Source organism: Brachycentrus maculatus, unplaced genomic scaffold (assembly GCF_059751285.1).
Source record: "Brachycentrus maculatus isolate JH-2025_06_01 unplaced genomic scaffold, ASM5975128v1 h1tg000022l, whole genome shotgun sequence".
Taxonomy (NCBI): domain Eukaryota; kingdom Metazoa; phylum Arthropoda; class Insecta; order Trichoptera; family Brachycentridae; genus Brachycentrus; species Brachycentrus maculatus.
In genome coordinates, this window is record NW_028280776.1 from 676,379 (window position 1) to 696,014 (window position 19,636).

The window sequence follows — 19,636 nt, forward strand, 5'->3', positions numbered from 1 at the left end:
CAACATAAAATGTTTCGTGATAACAATTGGAAAAATAAAATTGTAAAAATCTACATTGTTTATTTTCATATTATTTTTTAACATTTCATCAAAGATGAAGAAAAATATGGAAGTCTGGGCATTTACGGGGCTGACGACCGTCATAGTCTGGTTTAAGTAAATGTTTTCAGCCCCGTAAATGCCCAGACTTCCATATTCTTCTTCATCTTTGATGAGATGTTAAAAAATAATATGAAAATGACTCCTGTAATTGGAGATAATCCAGATTTTGTTTAAAAGTATTTGGAAACACTCAAAATGTTGTTTATTTTCATTGTATATTAGACTGATTTCATACATAATATATTTGAATGTAAAATGTAAATATTGTAGCAAAACGTCCAGTACATGAATCACATTTTCCATGATTTTAATAAATATCGTTAAATTACGTCGTGTGAAGTGATAACAACAAAAGTGTGAAATACACATGTTTCGAACTGCCATAATATATTATTTACCACCCTGTAATGCATGACACGAATGAAACAAACGCAACGGAAACCACAATGTAGGCAAATAACAGTGGATGTTTAGGAGGATGGTTATGACTCCAATAGAAAGTAACTTAAGTTTCTGTTTTTGACACGACCTGCAATGTTTCAACTCAACTTAAGACATGGAACCTTCATCAAAATGTCGCGATTGTTATACGCTCGATGTGACGTTTGATTCGATGATACTGGTGAAGTGGTCTTATTATACCCGCTCCATGCTGACCAGCTCGGTTTCACGTATCCAGAACATAGGCCGCAATCATGTGTAAGGCGTGGTTGGCTACACCCATTATTCATTCTGAATACTGACTACTATTCACGTATTGCGTGAGTCTTCCGACAGAATGGATTCATATTGTTCCATTTTCTATTTAAAGGCTCTACTCCGGTTGCAACCGTTTTCGATACAAAACATTCCATAAATGTAGAGTTTAGAGAAAGGCTTACACTATTGGCCATGTTTGCTATAACCGGCATACATTATGATTTTTATATATGTTTTCAATTTCAATGCAACCCTCTATAATATCATACAAGCATATATTCTGTTTACGACCTCCAATGAAGCAATCCATAAAAATATTCGTAATGAAAAAAATGCATAAAGAGTATTTTTTTAATGTCGTTATCAAATATAATTTGCAAAATACGGTTTTTTTATTCCATGTTGATTTAAAATAAAATTCTTTTTATAACTCAATTATTAAAATAGTACCTTATCAAATAAAAAATATCTTAAACGTAAATTCTATAAGGCAAGGTGATCTGATGCCTCAGTCTAGAAATAAAAATTGAATGTTTTGTGAAAATACAAGCTGGTGATTTTAATTCAACTTAATACTTTAAATTTAATTAATCAAATAAATTAAGTAAATCATTTGATATAAGATTGTAAAAAAAGATATTGTGCATATTGAAAGCATTGTTAACTTTGTGGTATGATAAAATAACAATATTCTTATCATTTATTGTTTACACTGTGAAAATTATTAAAAAAAAATTAAAGTTGTGTTATACAAAGTGAACGATAAATGATAAGGAGGGTGTTATAAACAAATATGTTCAACAACCATTTTAATATTTTTCTCATACCATATATTTAATTTAAGTAAAAGTTTATTTAATGTCAATAATAATAGAACCATGCAAGCAATCGTCTTCACAGTTGATTATTAAATTCCTGAGTCACAGATATTCGTAGTTACCGTAGTATTCCAACGATCCACCCCTACCCTTGTTATTCTGTCATCCCTTTGAGACATGAAGGATCCACGCTGTCAAGGGCTGAAATCAAATTTTTGCCTTCTTAGATCAAAATTCTTTGGTGGAAAATTTTTTCATACCCAAAAAACCCTATTCCATGAAAATCTAGATCGGTAAGACAAAAAATGCTCCAACGTTTTATGAACAAATAAACTAGTTTGTAAATACGGATAAAAAAAACACACACACATACGCACACACACGCACACACATAAATGTTAATTAAAAAACTTACTAATTTAAAACATAGATGTTCTTTACGTACATCAAATCATTTCAAGTGAAGCATACCTACAATAAATACAATATGGTTAGACAACAATGTTGAAAGCGATCACCTTCAGGTCGTATGCCCTATTAATACTCTTACTTCTTTATTTTTTAAAGTTTTTTTTCACAAGAATAAAATTTATAATGAGAGTATGTACAAAGAAACATTCTCGTACTGTTAAATTTTTATTTACAATTATTTTAATGAGCATTTTAATATGATGATAAATGAGATAAACTCTCTTCCATTATTTCATTTCAATAAAAATCATCATTTAATAATAACAAAAATACACCTTGCTACGTATATATAATCAAATGTGTACCAGTCTCATCCAATCGTATCACATATAATACTTCAGCTACGTTATTCTGTAGCAGGCCTATTCAAAACGTGCTCATAGCAAGCCATGCATATCCTATGAACTATTTGGGAAGAAGTATTCGGCCTCGGATAATGTAGCACTTCAATTTCAGAAGGAAATCGATGTCCGTGGAAATGCTGAAACTCATAATCCTTCAATAGCATCCCGCGAGCAATTTAAAAATATGATTTAAGTAATATAATTGTCACATTTGAATTCAATTCTACATTATTTTACTCTCATTATTTAAATGTGTTAAATTTTTTTTAATATTAATTAATTGACTTTATTGTAATATCTAGCTTTTTAAAAAAAATATTTTACTTATTAATTTTTTAGCACTTTTTCTAAAAATCATTTATGAAACGTTTTTCGATACATCCAGCATTATTATCATTCATCGTATGTAAAGCTTAGTCAAAAATTTTCAGACTCTTGGTGCGTTGGTCACATTATTTACCATGTATCCACTATCATTTATATTTTTTTATGAATGTTTGATTTAACTTACATCTATTTTGACTATCCATTACGACTTTTTATTTACAACATTTTGAGTGTGTCCAAACACTTGTCCACAAATCTGGATTTTCTCCAATTACAGGAGTTTTTTTTTACATAGATGAAGAAGTCTCAACTTAAACCAGCCTATGCTACAAATAGTAAATGAAGTAAATGCCCAAACTTCCATATTCTTCTTCATCTTTGTTTAGATGTCAAAAAATAATATGATGTTTTATTTCAATATTTTTATTTATTTTGACGTATTTTCCAAAAGATTTTAAGTGAAAATTGTATGAAAGTAAAGTTTGGCAAAAGAAAGATAAAAGTAGATAGAATGCATTCAAAATTCAATATCTTTACAAATGTTAATGGATAGTAAGTTAGTCAAAATTTAAATATATAATTTTTAAAAATTGTTTTCCGCTTACAAAATACAATTACCTAACATTGAACCAATCGTTTAGTAGCGCTAGAATAAATAAAGTATTATTAAAATGTATAAATATATTATTATTATACGAACAATGTAATGCTCAATGAAGTAGACATAAAAAATATTTCTATTAAAATGTTTAAATGAAATATTGTTATTGTTTATTTAACTATTTGACTTTTGATAAAGAAATATAAATTTTAATATTTTACTCTTATAGTTATACTTACGTACATGACAGTTTTTTTTAGATTACTTTTATTCACCTGTAATTGAAATTATTATTTTTTTATTATTACATATTGTTTTTTTTTTATATTCTGTTGGCTATCCAATAAATAAATAATGCATTTGTACGTGCTAGTACTGAACGGCGCGGAGTATTGGTACAGAGGGAAAGGCCCGAGTGTGGTGTGAGACGAATACTTCGATAGTTTATGGCGCCACTGACAGCCCCCTTTACATTATGAAAGGAGAAAATCCATCAGATGACATCGTCTGCTGCGACTTGAATGCGCTATTAGATTGCCAAAGCCGGAGAAATATGACGCGACGTTCTCAATTTTTTTCCATAAAGTTTCTAATGTTGACTTATTCAAGTCTCCTGCCACTTGAGGTGAATACATTAGAATTACAACCATTTGAGTGTGTCCAAATACTTCAGAAAATAGTTCACGAAATCTGGATTATCTCCAATTACAGGAGTTATTTTCATATTATTTTTTGACATCTCATAAAAAATGAAGCAGAATATGGAAGTCTGGCATTTACATTTTTTTTTTGCATTTTCATTTCACCAATAGATTTCTCTAGTGAAGTTCTAGTGATTCGAGAATAATGTTTAAAAATTGGTTCACATATTTATATATAGAACTTCCAAGAATTTGAGTGCTGTGGTTGTCAATAATGGGTAGAATTGGTGAATGTTACACGTGTGTAAAGTGATCACTTAAACCAGCCTATGACAGTCGTCAGCCCCTTAAATGCCCAGACTTCCATAGTCTTCTTCATATTTGATGAGTCGTCAAAAAAATATCATACATTAGAATTATTTTTCAAATATACTAAAACAATTATTTATTCGTATTTTTTTCAAATTTTGACCCTAGAATACTTCTTTTTCATTCATCTTCAAACCCTTATCTGCACCCTAATGGTGCGTTGAACACTACATCTTATTAGCGCGGTATTATCTTGATCGTTAACATATGAAGGAAAGGTAGTAGAACTAGAATACCAAACTATCGTTAAAATTACGACGGCAAAATGAAGATTGATGGAAAAAATAATTTTTGCGTCATTTCCGCACCCCTTGCTTCACGGTACCTTTTTGTTTTTCATCAATACGTGATCTCTCACACCCAAGGTTTGTCACTTTAACTTTTTAAATAAAAAAAGTTTTTGATTATCTCATCTGTTCCATTATATTTCTGTCGTTTTTTTACGAATGTTTAGTAACAATGTCACTTGTAGGACAGTTCAATAAACTATGCTTAAATAAATAAAATAAATTTCTTTGAAAAAAGGCGATAAAAAATATTCATCACATTAACTCAAAGCATTAAATTATTCAAACGTAGATTACAATAAATAATGGTGTTTAAAAAGAAAAATTTAAGTAATAAAATAGATGAAAATGATCTTAAAAGTTAAATATTCTTTGACACGGGTGTATTTTCAGCATTCTTAAACATATTGAAAGTCCACAGATGGCTAACTTAAGAAGGATTCTCATGAGATACAGAATTTTGATTAAATAAGGATTTATCTACCCAATAAACCAATCTGTTTATGTAGTTAGTGAAATATTTTAAAAGTAAATGGATGAGTAAAGTGGACCCATATCAAATTCAAATAAAAGCCATCAAGATCGACCATCAGCCCGATATTTCTGTATAAAACAATTAACTTTCCCAGAGTCCAACCGAACCTCAAATAATTTATCGGGGTCCTAACTTCGTTAACCCTTCAGACGCACAATTCCTCCTCCATAAAACGAGAAACAACAACGAATCAAACAATAAAGCCTGGGGCCAGAAACTACGTCACCGGTATAGAACAAACTGCCAAAAGTCGCCTCTCTGGTCTAACGCCATAAACACCGCGCTATATCCGCTTAAAATATTTCGTGTTCGAACAAACATTTATCGATGCTGAGCGTATGTCGAGGCTGAATGTATTCGGGGGTGAACATATATTGGGAACAACAGCCGCGTGTACATGTGTAAGTGCTGACATTACGCCTCCCACGGCGATGTCTGCGTATGTTAGATGACAGTTCGTAATTCAGCCAATAGCTAAGTCCAGCTCTAACGGCTAATCCGCCAGCAAATATTTCATTTGCCTTTCAAACAGTTTAACTTATATCCACGACATTAGAGACAAGAAGATTTTGGATACGATTATACGAGAATATAATACTTTACATATTTTTAGTGGAAATAAATTTGATACTGTATTAATAACTCTTACTTAACATGTCAGAAAATAATGTAATTTAAGGGTTCTTTAATATATATATGGCAAGTAAATAAAAAATCTAGAGAAAATTTCAATTCTTACTGAACAAATGACAGCTTCGTGGCTAGAATATAAAGTTTCACGAACTAATAAAATTCAAATTGTATGTCAAACAAATAAACATGTATAATTTAATATGCATTGTTTTACGGTACTTAAAAATGGGCCCATACCGTAGATTCTACGTATACATTTCCCAAGAGAGGTATAAATTCGTCGAGTGACAGACGGGCATAAATCAAAAGAGGTAAAACAGTCCCCGGAGCGTCGCGGGACTAAGGCAATATTAAATTAAACCTGATTCGCGATCTCTACAAAACAAATTGGTCGTGTTAACCGGATTGCATGCGGCGGTGTCTATGGAAGCGGGAGGGTTATTGGCGGCCATGTCTCTGCACCACGGATACAGTTCTAGGAACCCCAATCGGCGATTTTACTGTCTGACCAAAACACCAATTACGCCCGCCCCTGTGTACCCACACTTGCCAATAAAGAAAATTCATTATTATTTTACATAGTGGAAGGGAAATTCATTACATCGATGGCAGAAATTCGCTCGGAAATACGGACGCAAATTGAGTCATAAAAAGTATAATTTTCCCAAATTTAATTCAGTATGTTTAGTGGCTACATTTCCTTTTTAACACGCTTCATTGTAATTTAAAGAGAAATTATATCCGATTAAGACTTATTCTTCTAAATAAATTTAAATGCGGCTTTTATTGGGTTTTGGGAAAAAAAATAAAGTACAAAACTTGTAGTAAGTATGATGATAAATGTTTAAAATCTTATTAAGTAACACCTAACATTTTCCGTTTAAACAAAGATAGAAAATGTTAACGAAAAATTTTTCATGCAATTTTAATGACGACCACTTTACTTTAGTTTTTTATATGAAAATGAAGATCCATCAAACAATTCATTATTTTTAGAAGTATCCATTATTTCCTGAACGGACTATGATGTCCAATGCTTTTTTTTTTCTCCAGACGTTGCGTTTCAGCAATGCATTCTGTAATACGATTGATTGTATCACATAATGATTACTCCGGAATATTACATTTAAATAAAACATGAAGAAAATGGGATTTTACTAATTAAGCCTCGTTGAGTCTATATTAAATAATAATGGTTTTGTAATTATTCCTTAATTTGATATCTACAATTCCAATGGAAATAAAGTAATGTCAATTTTATACTTTTATTATTTTTTTTTCAACACGGTATTTTAATTATGTAAATCAATACATAAAAAATAAGGACATCATATGTAACGATGTAATATATTTGTAAACAAATTCATCCTACATATCATAATATTTACACTTACCATAACGTAATAGGCAATAGGAAACTTATTTCCATAGAAATAAGTCTCTTATTGTATATTATTATAGGACTTACCATATTAAAAGTAAAAAAAAAATGTCACAAGCGAAGATTTCGGTAGCATATTTGATAAAAATCTCACATTTGTTTCTCATTTTATTGATAAAACTAATACAGCCTCCGCCCCCGTAGTGTAATGATCAGCACGCTTGGCTACCGTGCTTGAGGTCCCGGGTTCGATTCCCAGGGGGAGTAAAATAAATATCAGTGTTTTTTCACTTAAATATTTATTCAATATAACCCTGGACTGGTACCTGAAGCTGATCACCCTTCCTTTGTGTGTTAACGATCAAGATAACACTGCGTTTATATAATGCAGTGCCCTATGCACCATTGGGGTTCAGATAAGGGTTTGAATGAAATGAAATACAACAGCGAAATTCCTAGGACTTAATATTAGTAAAAGGTATTAGTATAAACAGCAAAAGGTTTTAACTTAAATCATTCATTGTTTTTTTTACATTAGTTAGTAATTTAGAATATAATTTCATAATTTGGTCTTCCTTTTATATACGTCTCACCAGTAAATATAATAAATAATGAACATATTCTAAAACCTTATTTATTTATCTGATTTTGTAAAATAATTTATTGACGATACACAATTTAAAAAAAAAACATTGACACGTAAAAGTAAAATTAGTATTTTTTTCAATTTTATACTACATTTCAAATGGCTGATTGGACGTCCTAGTTTCAAATAACGATATAACTTTGATACGAAGTAGACAAATGATGATTGCGCTACTTTACATGAAAGTATCTAGAACTAATTATTAGATTATCTCTCCGAATACAGAAACATACAAATGATGTTAGTTCAGTTGATCTCCTTTGCTCTTCAAAATTTTAATTCAAATTAATGATCTTAGTACCAGAATAATTTATTGTTAATTGAGTTAACTAAATCTTCTGAATATGTCTCTTAATATGTAGTCTTTCATATATTTGTAATACATTCTCTTATTTATTTAATGAGGCCCAGGACATGTACAAGAAGCGCAAGACTTATCACCGTGCCTTCACGCATTCAACGTTTAATTGATCAAGATGCTTTATGCACCAGTGGTGGGGATAAGGGTAAGAAATATGTATTAACTTTTATAAATAATGAACAAAACAGTTAAAAATTAATGTGTAAATGTAAAGCATATGAATAAAGTAGTATAGTTTTTGGACAACGGTTTTAGCGGTGAACACGTTTTTAAAATTCATAAATGAATTTTCTTTAATTTTAGAATTTTTACTATAGACTTTTACAGAATAGTGTCAAGTCATTCGTGTAAATTACATGATAAGTACTTGTATGTACTATTCTAATTACAAATTTTCATACTTTATTTGTTTTACATAACACTTATTTGAAGTGCAAAAAAAAACACTTTTTTAATATATGAGTTTATTTTATTATGACGGCTAGTTTTTTAGTTATATGTAGACCTAAATATGAAAACATAGCTTTAAAAAACTAGTCGTCATAATAAAATAAACTCAGGTTAAAAAACAGGTGTTTTTCTTTTACAATTTCATCATGTCTTACCACAAAGTAAATGCCGAAACAATAAATAATTTGAAAAACAATAATTTGAGTTTGTCCAAATACTCGTTCACAAAATCTGGATTTTCTCCAATCACTGGAGTTATTTTCTTTTTTTTTGACATCTCATCAAAGATGAAGAACAATAGGGAAGTCTGGGCATTTACGGGGCTGACGACCGTCATAGGCTGGTTTGAGTGATCACTTTTCACACGTGTAACATTAACCTATTCTAACCATTTTTGACAACCACACTACTTAAATTCTTGGAAGTTCAATATATAAAGTTCTTTTCATATCATCAATAGATGTCTCTAGTGAAGCTCTAGTGGTAAAAAATATGTTTCGAAATTGGTTCACATATTTATAACCATAAAATATGCATATCCGGTTATAAAAACGTGAGCTGCAATATCATGGTTACAAATAGTGACGCGGGGTAACAAGAAAGAATCGCGGCCGAGAATCCGCATCCCGCCATAGACAAAACTACCCCCACCGGGGGTTGGAAGCCGTGAATTTAAATACGATTTGGTCCTAGGGTATCTTATTGGTGTGTCTGGTGCTAATCTCGACAACGCGGGCACGTTGGTTATACGGTTATACCGACTAGGTGGCTGTTGGCTGTGACAACACTGCAATTGGATTTCGTTTCCCGGCTAAGCCTCTCTCAGCTTTTATACCGCCGACCACCCTCTTGGTGAATTGTAGACACCGGCTCTGATAAACAATAGAGTAATAATACCGACGCTTTTGTCTTCGGCTGTGTGATTTATAATTCAGTAATTGCAGAAATACCGCGGCCATTGTTTATTATTTTCATATTACACCTAACCCATTCCGCTTTCAAAAAAATACAGCCAATAATCACAACTTTCAAAAATATTAATTTTCCCAAAAATATTTCATGTAAAATCGCACATTTTTGTTAAATAGTTTAAACAAACGAATAAACATTTTTTTAAATGTATATTAGACCTGAAGATGGAAACTGTGCTTCCGAACCTAGTTGTCATAAATAAACTCAAGTGGTAAAAAAAACAAGTGCTTTCTTTAATAATTTCAACATGTCTTACCATATAGTAAATGCCGAAATAACAAATAAAATATGTTTAAATCATTTATGGTTTCGGCATTCCTTTTGTTTAAATAAAATAAATATAACTTAACAGGTAAAAAACAAGTGTTTTATTATAAATGTTATATTTAGATCCATTATTTCTTTGTATACGGTAAACATTTACGAGTATATGTGTCTTTGTCATTATTGAAAAATCGTTTATTATTTAATATTTTTAAAAAAAATACAAGGTGTAATTGTAAATGGACTAAATTTGTTTTCAATATAAGCATTAACAAATGTTTTCAAAAAATAAAATTTTACTTTTTTAAAGATCTGATAGTAAGTACAAAGTTTTGATTATTTTCTATGTCATACGAAGATCATTATCAAATGATTTTAAATAATTTGTAATAATATTTCCAATTTTTCCCGTGAATGGACTGCTGTAAATAACTTCAAAGGTTTTACGTGTAATTCATCTGAATTTAAGTATTCAAAATTAAAACAGAACTAAAAAAAGTAAAGACCAATTAAAAATAATAACAAAATACCGAAAAACATCTCTAGATGAGAGGTTATTTTGGTAAAAAAAAGTATTTTATATAAAAAACTAAACTTCATTACGCGGTTATTAACGATTATATCAATATTACTATCTTAATAGAAATTCAAAAATTGGAAAATAATTTCAAACATCAAATATCCGCCTTTTACGCCAAAAATTTTATTAATTTCATAAAATATTGAGAAATGAGCATTTTTTGGAAATTATTTGGTATTTGAACATTTATAAAACTCAGGATTTAATGAATGTTAATTAAAACATTTCATACCTACTTGTAATAAAAAAATATACACAAAGTGAACGATGAATGATAAGGAGACTGTTAAAAAATATTTTTTTTATTAATGTAAGAGAATCTCTCATTACCTTAAAAATAAATCCTATCAGAAATTAAATCCTGTCTTTAAACTTTTAGTTCAACAGCCAACATGAAATTCTGCTCAGAAAGTTCCAATAAAAATCTATTGAAAAAGTTTTTCGTATTGAGGCGGCCCGATATCCCTGCACATTTTACAGGGGCCAATTGGAAACCAACACTTTAGCAAATTTCCAGCATTTTCCGCTTCTTTCCTATTGTTTGTATGGGAACGGTCATGTGTGTGTTCTTAAACCTCCCAGCCGGTAAATTGGCACTGCAATAACAATCATAATGTGGTCAGCCAGACTTCTACATACAAGCAAAACAAATACAATGCTTATGGGGGCTTACACTAACTTTCTATTGGATACACAATTTAGCGATTGGAACGCCACCCACCTTTACATTGTGTGTTTTAAGACAGATATAATTTATAGTCAGACATAAATATCGATTCAGTTTTCTGTACTTCTGTGACTTTATCGTGATAAATAGTAAGATTTTTAAAACAAATTTTCATTAAAATATCAAACAAAGTATAAGTTGATCAAGCATATTAAAATTTCATTGTTTATAAAAATAAAACGTTTTTTTAAAATACAATATACGGCAAAATTCTAACTATCATTTATTGTTGAACTAAACTTCTCTTTTTGTTTATTTACTAATATAATATGATCATTTCTCTTATCTTCTTCACTTCATTAGTTCAATTATTATTATTTACTTACATTTCCATTCTTTAACGCCACTAATCAATAAAACATTAATTTATAAAAGCATTAAATTTCCTTAAAAAAATTACACCCTACGATGTCTCATTATACATTTTCACTCTTATTTCATAAGAAATATAAGTTTGTGATTAAATGGATGAATAAGTTTGTTAACAGTGGAAATATTGAGGTCTGGGAATTTTAAGAGCTTGCGATCTGTCATTGGCTGATTAAGATCACTTTATACACACTGTTACATACAATATATTCTTCACACAATTGATAATCCTTAATATACTGAAAATACTGAAACTTAAAATGCAGTTCTGGATACTAGTTGTCTTTACTTAAATAAATTCAAAAAGTGGTCTCATACGAGCGTTTAATTTATTTAAAAAATTTCATCATCAAATTTTACTATAAATTTAAGGCCAAATCAACAAATGTGTCGGGATATGGTCCCGTGGTTAATGTAGCGGACTCTTAAGTCAGAGTTTCTTGGTTCGAGCCCACTCTACCAAAATTTGATACCTATTTCTAATAATGAGCCGCTTGGGCTCGCAGAAATGGTAATAAATAAAATATTTGTGTAAATAATAAAAACACAAATATTTCTCTTTTTTTTAATTAAAAAAAATAATAATCTCTAAAATTATTTCATAACTTGCGGATATGCATCAGTCATTCGCCATTTGTTTTTTTTATCTTTATGAGTATGACGTCACATACCTTCATATTGAAAAGAGCCATAGCAATAAAATAAGTCTAGCAAATCCTAGACACTTCTGATTTCATTCCACCCGATTGTTGTAATTTGAGTTTGGACATAAAGTGGCTGTAAAAATAAATCCGGTCTCGCAACACAATGGCTAAGGACTTTTATTTATGTTCCAGAAACCTATTCAGGCTGCTGAAATATGATGAGATCACGAACGAATCAGACTTTTCAGATCGTTATCAATGTATTGTTCTATATCACGAGTTTTGTGGCCAGACTTCTATTATTTGAACTTTGCTCTTTGAAAATTTTTCTTATACCTTTTCGCTAATGGGAGAACATGTTTTATGGAGGTGTATTATCATGTATGTGCATATGTATGAAATACTTCCTTTATTAAATTTGCATAAGTTGAATTGAACATTCACAAAAGTTACTCAGTTAACTCAACTATAATTTACTTATTTGTTTATAAATATAATACCATTTACGTCAATTTTACAAATATTTTTCATTCTTCAAGAATTTTTTACAAAAACCAACTCTAGATTAAAAAAAAATCATAATATTAACTACCAAATAAAGGTTTTATATTATAAATCTAGTTAAATAAAAAATTGCAATGTATGCCAAAGAAAGCATAAGAATATATTTTGTGGTACGATAAACTATAACAATAGAGGGAAAGTTGAAGGGAAAAGAGGTAAAGAAAGAAGGACTTTTGGGAAACAGTAAAAAAGGAAAGGCATCGTATCATATCAAGATCTGAAAGGCCTATCTTTGGATAGCCAGTAAATTAAATTTTTGCTTGGTCTTTCAAATAAATAAATAAAATATATTCCAGTAAAAATATTAAGTTTCGTCAAAATTTTTGTGAATCTTTGAATAAATAATTTAATGAAAATTTCTCTGTGTAAAATAAATTCAATGATTCAGGGATAATGTTAAGAAATCTGCATACTCATTTTTTATTTTTTTTTTTTTCAATGAAGGCTTATAAACCAAGCACCTTGTCAAAACTTCAAATTTATATTCCATCATTAATTAACTTTCAAGTGTTTTGTCAAAAAGTTTGAAATTGAAAAATAGGAAGGTTTTTTAGAGCAATTACGGCCAAGCTGAAACACCTGTTACCCGTGCCAAATTTTCCAAGTTAAAGAACATATCTCCTCAAAAAATGCTTTTTCCATCCAGCAAAACAAAAAGTTTGAAATGGAGCGCCGAAAGTGAGGCCTGGCATATCCGGAGGCTATAAGAGAAAAGGAGGCAACAGAGTTGCGAAAAGTTTCAAGAATTCATTCTATTTTCTGGAAAATCTCGCGTGAAACTGTTAAGGAGATTATAACCAATGGCCGGGCAATTCATTTTTATGCAAAAATGTCCTTCTTCAATTAATGTTATATTTGAAAAAAATATTAATATTTTATTCGAACTAAGAAAATGCTTTTTCAATGTAAAATTAATCTGCTTACTTACAAACTTCGTCCATGGTCGTCATATGTCGTGACCGATGTTTTCAATTTAGGCAAATAAACCACTTTCCGACACCTTTAATTCATAGGTTGAATGGTGAAAATTAAACATGTGTCTAAAATGATCACTTGAACCAGCCAAGTCGTAATCTATGTAAATGTCCAGACTTTTATTTACTCATCTTAATAAAATTCTTCATCTGTGTTGAGACAAAAATGAAATATCTTATTTTTCCTTAACTGAGCCAAAATAAAAATTATTATGTAACATACCACAGATATTAACCAATATTTTTTTAATATAATTTTTTGACATATCAACATAGATCAAGAAGAATGTGGGAAGCCTATGTTGAGATGTCAAAAACCAATATAAAAAATAACTCATAATTGGAGATAATAAATTTGTAAACAAGTATTTGGACACACTCAAAATGTTGTAAACCAATAAAAAATTAACTAGTTACTTTCTCTACCAAATTTCACAACAGTAATAATTCATGCTTATATATTATGTCGTAGTGTTTTATCATTCGCACAAACATAATATCATAAAACAGCTTACTTGAAAAACGTTGTTCAAGCAGTATTATTTACTCGTCTAATAATTCTTATAGTAGGTAGTGCTTAATGTTGTTTTGAGCTTTTTAAATGAAGTAGCGCCTAGTATCACAATTAGCTAACACAATTGCCAGTCATAAAACAACATACCTTTACGATAGAACTGGATGGCGCCTACAGATAATAAACTGCTACTACTTACGCCAAGAACCCGCTAAAATTAGATTATTTTCGCTATGAATTCTGAGGAAAACTATGGAAGAATATTATTCCTCCTAACCAGACATGAGTATGAGTAATAATAATTTGCAAATAAGAAGTAAGATTCTGAAACCCGGGCCAACTATCTATTCACCTGCATTGCAGACTTTCAGGTAAAAAAACGGTTTTTATGTTTTTTGAAATATTTGCTGTTACAATATATTCATAAAAAGATTTTTCATACATCGTTTTTCATTTAAATATAAAAAGTAAAGCGGAATATGGTTAAAACTTTTATTTTTGTATTTATTTAAAGATAAAATTAAATAAAAAAATAATTAAATAAAAGATTTTTTCAATGTACCAAGTACTTCAAAATATATTTATTTTGCAATGTTTTAATACAAAAATAATTTTACAGGCTTTCAAATGAAAATTTCAAGATTTTATTTACTTTAATAAATTCAATAATTTTCCCATTACATAAGTATACAAATCTTAAATTTTGAACTTGATTTCCAACACCTATTCCCACCCAATGGTTGACTTAGTTGTAAAGTATTTTAATGTAAGGCATTTTTAATACACTTGACTCATGAACCTTGGAGTGGAATATATTTTTTTGGATACAGATGACGTAAATGAACTTGATCAGGATGAAGGATATTGTTTATTCATAGGAAAGGAAATAGAAGAAGAATAGTAGGGAAATTAATTTAAAAATAAAAAAAAAGACAAACTTCGGTATCCGCTACAGAACTAAGGGTGGATATCCTATGTAGTTTCTTAGAGTAGAAAACAATTTAGGGACTTATCTGTTGAATATATTCATACGTGTTATATTATTATCATATTCTACGTTTATTTCAAAGTGCATTAATATTTCTGTTTAATTCGATTTTAATAAAATTTAAAAATACAATCATGATATCATGACCACGAGAAAAAATGATATTTACAGTACCGACCCAGTGTTATTTTCAGGTATGTCATTATATTGCGTTATTTAAACAGTTCTTCATTACTTGGATTGAAAAACTTTGAAAAACTGTCATTATGCCGGCGAGGGGAGTGTGTCGATAATTTCCATACCCGCGATGGGGGTGGGAGTAAATGAGCCGAAACTCTTCAACGCTAAGAAGGGAGTCGATGAATAATAAATAATATTTTATATTACTTTTAGCTGTAATGCAAAAATTGCAATTATATAGAAAAGATAAGTATTATTTTCACACTTATGATTCGATACAAAATAACGCTATCGAAAATTACAACACATAAAAAATAAACTCGAATACAAAACTGATTAATGATGATTTGAGTTAGTTGAAAACGAAACATTGTTGTGAAAATAAGAACAAAAAAATCGAAAGTATATTATTACATCACTGAGTGCAGAAGTAAGCAAGTTTGTTTACCGTGTTTAAGGTATCAAATTCAATTCAGTGCAAAGATAAGTACCATATAACAAAAAACATCATCGAAATCATAGCCAAAGACATAAAAAGATATTCCAAAAAACAAGAATAAAAGTAACTGCTTTGTTCGTTATCCTCAAATAATAGGAAAAAAGAAATATATCAGAGTGAATCTCTTGAAACTTAATATAACGAAAACAATGTGATTAACCTGATGATTTAAGTGCCAGTCCAGGAAAATCTATCAAACGTTATTAATAGACAATTTAACATTAATAATGTGTCATTGGTACGGGAAAACTCAGTAAACGCACAAAATAATAATAAATATTTTGTAATTATGTATTTGTTGAAATAAAAAAAATTATTATAACGATTAAAACACAGCCCACGTCTGTTGTGTTGAATAGAATGAAAACCACAGAGCTTAAATTCAACTTAAATCACGTCAGGTTGTTCAATAAGATAAGGGAATGAAGAAGAAGAAAGGTAACGTCGCGTGTTTGGAGACTGCCAGCTTAAAATAAAATGCCAAAATCATCAGCGCATTCCTCGAAGCCTGGCTACGAGTGTTACTACTACAGCTACTAGCCTGGTAACTGGTAACACAAGACTCGGTAAATGTCACGGGTAACTATAGACATATGCTTCCCCTTCGGTTTGTTTTGGCACCATTAGGCGACATTCGTGACGATGGAATATAACCGTTACACTGTGAGTGGTTTTGCTTAATTTACTGAGGCAGCATGGCTGTAAGTTTATTTTGCTGTTTTTTTTATCGTACTTTCAACAGCATATGTGTGAATAAACTTAATTTTGTGATGTTTATATTTATTTTTTTGCAAAAAAAAAATTTTAAAATCGAAATATTTTTTCTGATAAAACAAATTCATACGTCATTTTGAAATTACCTCAAGTATTTGACTTTCTAATCTTTAATCTATCTATCTATCTATCTATATTGACTTTACACTATGAAAAGATTATTGTACTATGCATTGTATAAAAATAAAAGCATTAAAAAAATATTTAAAAAAATTATATTGAAATAAACGACATACCTGCTTTCTCCATGCCACCTAAAACAAAAAAGAAATTAAAATTATTCGAAATATTTTTATCAACATCTGTCTCATATATTTGCTTTTATTCTTCAAACGTAAATAATAAACAATGAATATTTATAAAATCTAAATAATTAGAAATTTGAGAAGAAGAAAAAATAAAGCATAAAAAAGATTTTTAAAAATAATCAAGCATCAAATATGTTGACATAATGGAAAAAAAAAAACAAATAATACAAGAACTCAATTATTGTTTATCGAATTAAGTTTAACTGTTTTAAGTTACAAATTTTTAAAAGAATTGTAATAAATATATTCTTAGTTTTACTATTATATCTTATTTTATTACACTTTTTTGGTTTTTGCATTCGATACACTTATCCATTAACACGTTTGTGTCACGGGGGTAGAAAACGGAAGCTGCCATTATAATGCAGTGCAGAAGTTGCAGTTAGTTTACATGGAGCGTTGTAATAATGAGTGTACGAACCATTGTTGACGTGTAAATAGGTGGGTTTCCCTACGCTTTTTACCCCACTCTACCCTATTTCACTATTAAGGTTCGCATGTACCGGCTTAACAAAAATTCATACACGTCGGCATAGAAATAAGGCATAGGTCATAATATTATTTTTAAATAAACAGGAGAAAAATACTTGTACTGAATTCATTTTATTGACTTTTTGGTATAATCTTGATCATATTTTTATACCAAAAAGCTTTTTAGAAAATAAAATGAATAATGTAAAGCAAATTTATTACAATATATAATATCACCTTGTTTATCAATGGCATCGGAAATGCAGAACTGATCGCATTGTCATCGTTTAATCAACGAAAACAATAACACTGTGTCAATACGATGCAGTCGGTATCTTAAGCAACGTTGGGTGCAAATAATGATTTAAAGAAAAAACTCTTATATTTAAATATTATTTTTCAGTTAAGTATCAGTTATATTATCTAACCAAAAAAAATCGTATTTTTTTCGATTCTTAACTTTTATTTTTATAAATTAATTTTTTAGACGATTGTTGAAACAATTTACTATTTACTATATATTGAAAGTATGTGTCAATAATAACAACAAACATTTCAGCTTACAATGTTGTTTTTCCGAAGCTTTATTTTTCTAATACTGTTTTAATTACGACGTCAAAAAACCAATAAATCCTAACTTCGCATGAAATCTACAATATAGATTGCAAGAATTAATTTCAATTAATTAATATAATATTAAGTATTTAAATTTTGAGGCCACTAGAGATAACTCAATTTTCTTCTCAATCATATATAATAATATTTTACAATAATATTTTACATGGAGCGTTGTAATAATAAGTGTACGAACCATTGTTGACGTGTAAATAGGTGGGTTTTCCTACACTTTTTACCCCACTCTACCCTATTTCACTATTAAGGTTCGCATGTACCGGCTTAACAAAAGTTCATACACGTCGGCATAGAAATAAGGCATAGGTCATAATATTATTTTTAAATAAACAGGAGAAAAATACTTGTACTGAATTCATTTTATTGACTTTTTGGTATGATCTTGATCATATTTTTATACCAAAAAGCTTTATAGAAAATACAACGAATGAAGTAAAGCAAATTTATTACAATATATAATATCACCTCGTTTATCAATGGCATCGGAAATGCAGAACTGATCGCATTGTCATCGTATAATCAACGAAAACGATAACACTGTGTCAATACGATGCAGTCGGTGTCTTAAGCAACGTTGGGTGCAAATAATGATTAAAAGAAAAAACTCTTATGTTTAAATATTATTTTTCAGTTAAGTATCAATTATATTAACTAAAATAAATCGTATTTTTTTCGATTCTTAACTTTTATTTTTATAAATAAATTTTTAAGACGATTGTTGAAACAATTTACCATTAACTTTATATTAAAAGTATGTGTCAATAATAACAAAAAAAATTTCAGCTTACAAAGTTGTTTTTCAGAAGCTTTTTTTTTCTAATACTGTTTTGATTACGACGTCCAAAAACCAATAAATCTAAACTTCGCATAAAATCTACTTTGATATTATTAAATTTACTTAAATATTTTTTTTTAACATCTCATCAAAGATGCCCAGACTTCCATATTCTTCTTCATCTTTGATGAGATGTTAAAAAATAATATGAAAATAACTCCTGTAATTGGAGATAATCCAGATTTTGTGAACAAGTATTTGGACACACTCAAAATGTTATAAAATCTACAATATACCTTGCGAGAATTAATTTCAATAATTCAATATAATAATAAGTATTTAAATTTTGATGCCACTAGAGAAAACTCAATTTTTTTCTCAATCACTACTTTATTAATTTGGAGATATAATTTTATTAATTTACCAATATTTATGTATTAACGTTTCCATTTTTGTCTTTACCTAGCCACCGAGAATCCTCATTATATTAATTGCCTCACTGCTTAGTCATAATGAATGAATTACTACAGAAAGCCAATGCCATTTTAGTAGTTAATAAGATATCGCATTAGGATAACAGCAGGCATCAATTGCACTGCGCAGTAATGATTGTATACCAATATATGTAATAAGTAACAAACAATTCACATACAAATGGCTGAAATAATATACATATACGAATCCAACAGTATAGCTTTATTGGGGTAAGCCTTCCTGCCAATACGAGTGCATAAC

General features: G+C 29.4%; 1 protein-coding gene across 1 annotated transcript in view; it reads right to left on the reverse strand.

The window, feature by feature from the left end:
• LOC148313092 (CUGBP Elav-like family member 3) overlaps positions 1–19,636 on the reverse strand; it is a 722,672-nt gene that overhangs the window by 640,737 nt on the left and 62,299 nt on the right. Inside the window, exon 3 of the mRNA XM_088268061.1 lies at positions 16,951–16,968. Coding sequence (XP_088124187.1) covers positions 16,951–16,968 — 18 coding nt within the window. The remainder of the gene's footprint in view (positions 1–16,950; positions 16,969–19,636) is intronic.